Source organism: Amphibalanus amphitrite, unplaced genomic scaffold, assembly GCF_019059575.1.
Source record: "Amphibalanus amphitrite isolate SeventyFive unplaced genomic scaffold, NRLGWU_Aamphi_draft 000165F_arrow, whole genome shotgun sequence".
Lineage (NCBI taxonomy): Eukaryota > Metazoa > Arthropoda > Thecostraca > Balanomorpha > Balanidae > Amphibalanus > Amphibalanus amphitrite.
This window is the reverse complement of record NW_024881660.1, coordinates 460,366-470,000: the sequence shown is the minus strand read 5'-3', so window position 1 is coordinate 470,000 and position 9,635 is coordinate 460,366. Positions and strand designations below refer to the sequence as shown.

The window sequence follows — 9,635 nt, the reverse complement described above, 5'->3', positions numbered from 1 at the left end:
CGACAGGTCTCGTACCGCATTAGGCGCACTGCACGAACATCACGGCCCTCTGGAGCTCTGCTGTGGTCCTGGGGCAGGGCTGCTGTTTGAAAGTTTTATGTTCACGACAAGTCATTTGAGTGTAGGTATATGTCCATCTGCAGCTGAAAATGCACCTCGTCGTTGAACCAGAAGTGGCGATGAAAGTCGGGGGTGTGCTCACAGCTTCTGGAGACATCTTCTGTACGGCAGCCGTGTCTGTTTGAAGCTTTCGAGTTTTTGAAGCATAAAGGGCATAACACGACGTCGCTAAAACATTTTTTCTTCAAAAAAATTGCATGACAAATTCCCCTATTTTCAGGGAACACGTGAAATTGTAGGATAATGCATATAAATGTGGAATAAATAAATATAGGATAATGTATGCTGCGAGTTTTACGCAGCTGACTTGACACGTTTATAAGATATTAGCGAAATACGTGAAGGTCTGCACCCCCCCCCCCCCCCTCCCCGGGGCAGGCGGATTGTGGGAGCATGGGTCAAACGTTAAGGTTGAAAGATATTCTTAACTAAATGTAATTATTACGAGGATAGGTGAACATTTGGAAAAAGACAGCAAGAGGATAACGGTAATGGCAATGAATATCGTTAGCTCGAAAACTTACATTCCTTTTGATGAAGTTTTGATAGGCAAAGTTTGGGTTATCGGATCACCAATGACAAGATTAAATAACTTATAACACTACCGTGAAAAAAACTATTGCTTCTTTGAAATGTACAACGCATGAGTTACAATAATTCCAAATGTTTTATGGAATAATGCAAAATGCTGTTGTTTTCTGGTTATACCTACCTACGGTTCTGTCATCAAACTTCCCCTTTGGCAATATTATGAGCACTGAGCAGTCGCTTTTCATGTTTAGGTACACGTATACACACTTTTGCGGAATGGCCATGTGAACCTAAAACTTGTTGACATATAAAACTGAACTGGTGTGAATTTGGATAAATTGGAAGCAAATCTTTTCTTTTCAGAATGGCTCATTTGAAAGTGACCCGCGCCCTGGTGTGTGTGCTTTTTGATATATCTCCAGAACCGCTGCGCCGGCCGATCGTGACCAAACCTTCAGTACCCTCTCGGGCATCAATTTTACACATTGTGACCAAATTTTTCCAAATCCTATGATAGGTTGGCCGCAAATGACGTCAGAGTGACGTCATGTTCTGCCGTTTTCGACCCAAAAAAGATTTCGCGAGAACAGCTGTCAGGCCTATAGTTTTGAAGATACAGAAAAAGTTTAAGGCATAAAAGGTGTAGAATTATCAGGGCTACAAAACTTTGATCTCCGAATTTTGAATTTTATGAATTTTAACCCCCAAAAGTCAAAAAAAAATATTTTTTTAAAATATAATTTCCAAAAAATCCAAAATGTTTTTCGATTTTCGAAAAAAACGGAATATATGTGTTAGCCCTTACCGACTTCTATTCACATACCAAATTTCAGATCGATACCTCTTTTTTGGCCAAGTTATAGCAAAAAAAGACTTCAAAATTGATGACGTCAAATATTCAAACTCAATGTTTAGCAATTCTAGACAACGTAGCGCAAAACAAAGACCACCATTAGACTCGCCGTGACGAGCTGCATCGAATCAATACCCATTTTATGCAAACATATTAACTTTGAAATTTTACCTTTTTTGACCTGACATTGACCTGCCCTCCACCAGGAAGTGACCTAAACCGTTCCTGATGGTCTTATGACCAGCAAAATTGATTGGAAATGAAAAAAGGTCATAAAACACGCATCGCACAGCCCTCGTAAAATTGGGTTCATGTGCTGACTCTTGGTGACCTGAATCTTGGGAAAGACGCGTAAGGGATCATTCTTGCAAGTTTGGTGATCACTATAAAATAATAAAGAACGTATCACCGGCAGTGGCCTCTCAGCACCTTTTGACCCCCGTTCCCTCTTACAGGTGCTGTGCTGCGCCGTGATCGCAACACTGATGACGTCACGAGCATCAGCTGGCGGCCGGAACAAGAACTTTTTCCACGGGTACGGCGGGCCTCCTCAGCACTTTGTCAAGCACGCCTACACGCGGCACTACTACGGCCTGGGCCACGCCGTGTCCAACTACCCGCCGTTCTGGCTGTACGACAGTGAGTACACCAATACGGACAGTAAACCCACCACCACGCCGTGTCCAACTACCCGCCCTTCTGGCTGTACGACAGTGAGTACACCAATACGGACAGTAAACCTACCACCACGCCGTGTCCAACTACCCGCCCTTCTGGCTGTACGACAGTGAGTACACCAATACGGACAGTAAACCCACCACCACGCCGTGTCCAACGACCCGCCCTTCTGGCTGTACGACAGTGAGTACACCAATACGGACAGTAAACCTACCACCACGCCGTGTCCAACTACCCGCCCTTCTGGCTGTACGACAGTGAGTACACCAATACGGACAGTAAACCCACCACCACGCCGTGTCCAACGACCCGCCCTTCTGGCTGTACGACAGTGAGTACACCAATACGGACAGTAAACCCACCACCACGCCGTGTCCAACTACCCGCCCTTCTGGCTGTACGACAGTGAGTACACCAATACGGACAGTAAGCCCACCACCACGCCGTGTCCAACGACCCGCCCTTCTGGCTGTACGACAGTGAGTGCACCAATACGGACAGTACACCCACCACCACGCCGTGTCCAACTACCCGCCGTTCTGGCTGTACGACAGTGAGTACACCAATACGGACAGTAAACCTACCACCACGCCGTGTCCAACTACCCGCCCTTCTGGCTGTACGACAGTGAGTACATTAATACGGACAGTAAACCCACCACCACGCCGTGTCCAACGACCCGCCCTTCTGGCTGTGCGACAGTGAGTACACTAATACGGACAGTAAACCCACCAACACGCCGTGTCCAACTACCCGCCCTTTTGGCTGTACGACAGTGAGTACACTAATACGGACAGTAAACCCACCAACACGCCGTGTCCAACGACCCGCCCTTCTGGCTGTACGGCAGTGAGTAAAACAATACGGACAGTAAACCCACCACCACGCCGTGTCCAACTACCCGCCGTTCTGGCTGTACGACAGTGAGTACACCAATACGGACAGTTAACCCACCGCCACGCCGTGTCCAACTACCCGCCCTTCTGGCTGTACGACAGTGAGTACACCAATACGGACAGTAAACCCACCACCACGCCGTGTCCAAATACCCGCCCTTCTGGCTGTACGACAGTGAGTACACCAATACGGACAGTAAACCCACCACCACGCCGTGTCCAACTACCCGCCCTTCTGGCTGTACGACAGTGAGTACACCAAGACGGACAGTAAACACACCACCACGCCGTGTCCAACGACCCGCCCTTCTGGCTGTACGACAGTGAGTAGAGCATGCAAAGTTCCCATCCCATGTGGTGCCAATTGTCCTTCCTTACGATATCTAAATTTTTTAGAATTAGCATCTGAAGTAGTAAAGACATCACAAGTGTCCTATTGCCAGCTATGCTTGACATTTTGTTATCCATACTCTATGGCACCCCTTTGATTTTGGGATTTTAACATAAGCCCTATGGGCGTTGCATGGAAAGAATGGGACCTAAAGTCGGCAGTGTCCCCCCCCCCCCTTAATTGAAGGTGTTCCGCCGCGACTGGGCCATCAACCCCGTTCAATGCCCATTTTACGTCATGCCATGTAAAAATAGCTATATAGCTGAAATCATTGCAGAACATGTCACGCTGGCAGTCTGACGTTTTCTATAGTTGAACTATGTAAAATATAGTAGATCAGTCAGAGTTGTGTTAAAACTGTTCGTACCGCGCAGCTGCGCTATGTGACGACACATGGCAGCCAAACGTATAGCTGATGGGAACACTGCACCCGGCCGCCGATGTGCAGACGACATTGCTGCTTCATTCACGCGTGCCGACCCAGCGGCGCAGTGCTCATACCACCCGCATACAGCACGTGCAGTAAAAACTGGCCCCGAACTGAGCCAGGCAGCTCGTCAATGTTACCTGACTCGTCCCTGAGATGACGTCAGTGTGACGTCAAAATATGCGTGGGTCATTGAGTCGGAATGTAAACGAAGACTGACATCAATAAGCCTCCCATTGAATGAGTGCGTGGGGCTCGTGGCCATCCAACTAACAAACCACAAATCAACAAACTGGATCCCCTCTGTTGGTCAGCTGCAATCCGCACGGCCAGTAGAGCAGCCCATTCGTTATAATAGCACAATGCACATGTTCTTCTGCTGTGAAAAGTGTTGCACTAATTGGGTATTTCCAAATGGCTTCCGGCCGCTGAGGCAATGTCTAGCTCCGCCGCCAGATTCGCACGGAGGTCTCGGAGCCAGCGGAGTGAAATGTTTACGGACATAAAAAAATGTCGCAAAAGTGGGGGACTTTTTTTGCTTTTTCGTGGGAGTCCCATTCACCGTAAAAATCATCCTCTTCAGTATTGTCCTCTTCGTTGCTTGCTGGAAGGAAGCTGCTTTACATTTTACGTGAAAAACTATGCTTTCCAACCACAAGACCGCGGGAAAAGAGAGAAATCCGGTTTCCCGTTTTCTAGTTGCTACCATAGGTATACATGTGTGAATTGAATGATGCTTACGAAATCAAGGCACTCATGATTTAACCATGAAAATTGATGTGAGTGCGAATATTGATGGTGGAAACAAAGACAATGTCAACATCTTATGTAGTTATATGAATTATATACTTGTATGCATATACAGGGTGGGCCAAAAAAAGTGTGTCACTTTTCAGCAGCTATTTCTCGAAAGTGGTAAGAGATATCAAAAAGAAACTTTCACAGCTTAAAGGAAATCCTTTGACAAATTATATGATACCCATTTTATGAAAAAAGTGTCATTCGAACTGATGTTGCCATCACCATGTCAAAAATGGGATATGTACGTCTTTTATGTTTGCGCATGTGCTCGAAGTGGGCACCTCAACGCTCAAGGCACGTCTGAACGCGCTCCAGGAAGCTGGTGCCCACCCTCTCCGCGGTGTCTGCTGGCACTGCACGCACGTACTGCTCGACGCTGAGACGCAGCTCCTCCAGGTTACCGCCGGGCTTGTTGCGATAGACGCTGTCCTTGCAGGCTCCCCAAAACCAGTAGTCCAGCGGTTTGAGGTCAGGGCTGTGAGGATGCTTTTCGCTTCCCCTGGTGATCACGCTACAAGCTTTGTTCATGCAAGATGTAGCGCCACCGCACACGGCCCGAGAGACACTGCAACTGCTCCAAGAGCTCTTCGGTTGCCGTGTAATCTCCAAGGGAAGCGAAAAGCAGTGGGCTCCTCACAGTCCTGACCTCAACCCGCTGGACTACTGGTTTTGGGGAGCCTGCAAGGACAGCGTCTATCGCAACAAGCCGGTAGCCTGGAGGAGCTGCGTGTCAGCGTCGATCATGGTACGTGCGTGAAGTGCCAGCAGACACCGCGGAGAGGGTGAGCGTCAGCTTCCTGGAGCGCGTTCAGATGGCCTTCAGCTTGGCGGTGCCCACTTCGAGCACATGCGCAAATAAAGAGATGCACAGATCCCATTTTTGAAATGATGATGGCAACTTCAATTCGATTAAAAGTTTTTCCATAAAATTGATATCATATAATTTGTCAAACGATTTTCTTTAAGTTGTGAAAGTTTCTTTTTCGTATCTCTTACCACTTTCGAGAAATTACTGATGAAAAGTGACATACTTTTTTTGGCCCACCCTGTACCTAGTCATTATTTTGTATTCATCGAAATGAGTTGAATATTTTTAGTCTGAAAGACCACAAAATATAAAAAAAACAGTAAAAACAGGTTAAAAACATTTAATCAACGAACACTTGACTAATTAATACATACCTACCTTGACAGAATCACTGAGGTAAAGCCGACAATTTCCTCTTCACGCGTGGCGATTGAATAAATGCGTTGCATCAATATTCAATAACCTATCATACACTGATTTATTGATTTCAATCTCTGTTTACGTTTCCCGGAGCAGTCATGAATCGATAACAGGATACTGGCTATATGAATGGATGAGCGTGTTGAAAACAGTGACTCTCCAAACACAGAAATGTGTGTTGAGTGTCTGTCAATCCCAAGAGCGGAGAGTCGGAGGCGTGCTGCGGCCATGACTGCAGCTGTGCCCAGTGCCCACTGAGCCACTGAGTGCCAGAATGGCTCACCTCCAGTGTGATACGATCCTCGCCACCAGCCCTCCGATCGGCCCACGTGAGCCCGGTACCGGCGCCGACCGGGTGCGTGCCCCGTGACCTGACCTCGACCGGCACACCTCAAATCGGTGACAAAAACCGGGAGCGGCGGCCCCCGGCCCTCGACCGACCGGTATGTACCGGCGCGGAGCCGGGCGCTCACCAGACACCCCGGCGCCCCCCCCCCCCAACCCCCCCCCCCCCCTGTTACCAGCCGGGGGTCACCCTCAGATGTCAGAGACCACCGTGCGGCAGCGGCAGCACCCCACCGGCAACCGCAGCGACCAAAACTTTGGAGAACGTCAGAGATCAAGATAGGTGCATTCGTGCAGGCCACGAGCGCGGAGAAGGACGCCCGCATCGGCCGTGAACCAGGCTTACAAGCTTGCACGATTATTCCTCGGGGAAAGACGGAATTCTCCGAAATTCGGTACCTGAACAATGTCTCCTCAAGCCATATTAACCCTCGCCCGCACATGGGGGGGGGGGGGGTTGCCACCCCCCCAGGTAGTCTTTCTGCTCTGCACTCAACATTTTTAGAGCTAGAAGACTGATTTTTCGTATAGCTGCTCCTCTATCCTTTCTTGATGTCCACTGAAAGTTTCTGTTTTTTTTTTGGCTTCGGAGATATGACCTTGTTTTTCAGGTCATGTCATGACCCAAATGGCCAATTCTCAACATCTTGCGTTGGCTATGGGCCTTGTGAACTTCTGACACCTTGATTTCGGCATTTTTTTGCCAGTCTTACCTCCCACCTATCATGGAACATGTTGTTCGACGATGTACAGATGTCAAGGTCAAGGTCGAGGTCAACCTAGGTCATCTAAGATAATTGCGTTTAGGGAAGCGAAAATTACTTTTTGTGAATTTTTTTTACTGCATTTTTGGTAAAAGCTTCTCAGATCATGATTTCATGTAATATGGACACATAAACAATCGGTGCACACATCAGTATACACACAGACACACACAGACATACAAACACATATAATTGACCTTGACCTAACTTGACCTGAAATGACCTCAGCAGCAAAACCCTGGTCGGGTAGAGTGACAAAGAGGTTCTAGCTGGCTTGGCACCAGAAAACGGCATCGTCATCGGTATATGATAAGCAGCGCACTTGATATCCAACGGTGATCCAAAACAGCAACATTTTTTAGTTTGACCTGACCTGGAAGGTCAATGACTGACCTGAGAAGGTAAAACTGGGTATTATTGGATTCGTCTCTTCCCAAAGAATCTTTTTGGTCTTTACCGCTAAGCTCTATCTCCAACAGGAACGAAATGGCGCGGGGGGGGGTGGCAACCCCCCCCCCCATGTGCGTTCTAGGATGGGAAAATGGCATGTGCGGGCGAGGGTTAATGCAAATTCCATTGAGCGCCATCCTTAAAAGAGTCGGTGTTAAGAGGCGGGGATTGCACCATGCACTGCAAACGATGGACGGGACGGAGCGCTCAGGGCTTGGGGAAAATCCTCGGTCGATAGGGCACAGCGAACATGACAATGTCACGGATGCCATTCGTCCGTAAACTCGGCTGTGGCTGCATCGCTCAGGTCTACTGAGTGACAAACACACGCCTGTGAATTATCAGGAAGGCAGCCCCTCCAATCTTCCGTTAGCTGCATCAGGAACTCGAAACTCTACAAGCGCCTCTCTCTCTCTCTCTCTCTCTCTCTCTCTCTCTCTCTCTCTCTCTCTCTCTCTCTCTCTCTCTCTCTTTCTCTCTCTCTCTCTCTCTCTCTATCTCTCTCTCTCTCTCTGTCTCTCTGTCTCTCTCTCTCTCTCTCTCTCTCTCTCTCTCTCTCTCTCTCTCTCTCTCTCTCTCTCTCTCTCTCTCTCTCTCTCTCTCTCTCTCTCTCCCTGGTCTGACTTTCCCCTCTCCCCCGACAGACGGTAAGAAAGGCGGCGGTAAGCGGCCGTCTCTCCCCCGTCTGACTCTCCCCTCTCCCCCCGGCAGACGGTGAGAAGGCTGCTTCTCTCCCTCTCCCCCGTCTGACCCCCTCCCCCTCTCCCCCGACAGACGGTAAGAAAGGCGGCGGTAAGCGGCGCGGTCGCGGCGGCAAGAAGCGGGACCGCGGCGGTGTAATCGTCGTGAAGCACGGCGGCTACGGCGGCTACGGTGGCGGCCACGGCGGCGGGTACGGCGGCGGCTACGACGACTACGACTACTACGACGACCTGTACTAAGTGACGTCACCAGTGCCGGTGCGCCAAATGACGTCCTCGGCGCGTGGTGCCCTGTGTTTGGACTGAGAAGTGCCCGGCTTGGTCAGCTGTCCACGCCTTTGTCCATGGGCAGCCGTCTGGCCCACTGATGGGAGACTGAAAAACCAACTGAAACTGTCAGTTGTGCTCAGCGACACTGATTTAAACTAGGCGCTTCTAGTCGGTATACAGACATAGCTCCGCAGACGTATACAGGATTTGTAAGGAATGTTGTTTTAGGTCATATGTTTACTTCGTAAAAAGTACCTTTCGTACCTTTCACTTCTCTCTAGAGAAGTGCTGCAAAGTGTAAATCTGCGTGTAACCACTGAAGCCTTTATGTATGACTGCAATGTGTATGTAAATATTTAGTGAATGCTTTATATTGCCGGCTGCCGCTGAACACACCCTGTTTTGAGTGCAAGGCAGTGCTGGGCGAGGTGGTGCAACATCAGGCGATGAACATTGCACAGTGAGGGGTTATAGGTAAATATTTATACGAACCTTAGCTATAAACGACAACGTATGTATTATGTATTTGTACTAGTGGTGTCAATCGGAACTTGAATCTTCGGAATTCCGATTTTGTCCAATGTCCAATTTGGAATTCGGTTGGACAATGGCAGCAGGCTTTGGACAACTTTGGACAATTGCTTGCTACACCTCAACATTTTTCAAAAGTAGTCGTGTTTAACATTGATTGGCTATTAGAAAGCTCAGCTTTCGATATGATTAAGACTTTTGAGCTTGTAACGGTACATGAAAAGCAAATTAAGTAACAGTGTTGAGTGTAAACTATTGCGTAGGTGTCGGACATCTTTGGACAAATGGCTGGCTTGGACATTTTTGGACGGACGGTCGACGTAAGCATTGGACATTGGACCGTCTTTGGACATACGTTTTCTGAAATTGACACCACTAATTTGTACAAACACAGTTAATAAATGTATTTAAGAAATAAACGACAATGGACGGGAGAGTATTGTGGTGTGGACGGTGCTGTAGGTAAGGTAAGGTGGAAGGAAGGGTGTGGACTGAACAGGCAGTGGTTACTGAGGGACATTGGGTGGGGGCGGGGCGATAACCAATGTACAGGGGCAGGGACAGGCAGTGATTACTGAGGGACATTGGGTGGGGGGCGGGGGCGGGGGCGATTACTAAGGTACAGGGGCGGGGACAGGCAGTGATTACT

The 9,635-nt window shown here is 48.7% G+C and overlaps 1 protein-coding gene across 1 annotated transcript in view; it reads left to right on the top strand.

The window, feature by feature from the left end:
* The window catches only part of LOC122383511 (glycine-rich cell wall structural protein-like), a 9,946-nt gene extending 531 nt beyond the window's left edge, over nucleotides 1–9,415 (top strand). The window contains exons 2-3 of the mRNA XM_043370025.1: nucleotides 1,960–2,143; nucleotides 8,259–9,415. Coding sequence (XP_043225960.1) covers nucleotides 1,960–2,143; nucleotides 8,259–8,425 — 351 coding nt within the window. The 3' untranslated portion in view covers nucleotides 8,426–9,415. The remainder of the gene's footprint in view (nucleotides 1–1,959; nucleotides 2,144–8,258) is intronic.
* The last annotated feature ends 220 nt before the right edge of the window (nucleotides 9,416–9,635 follow it).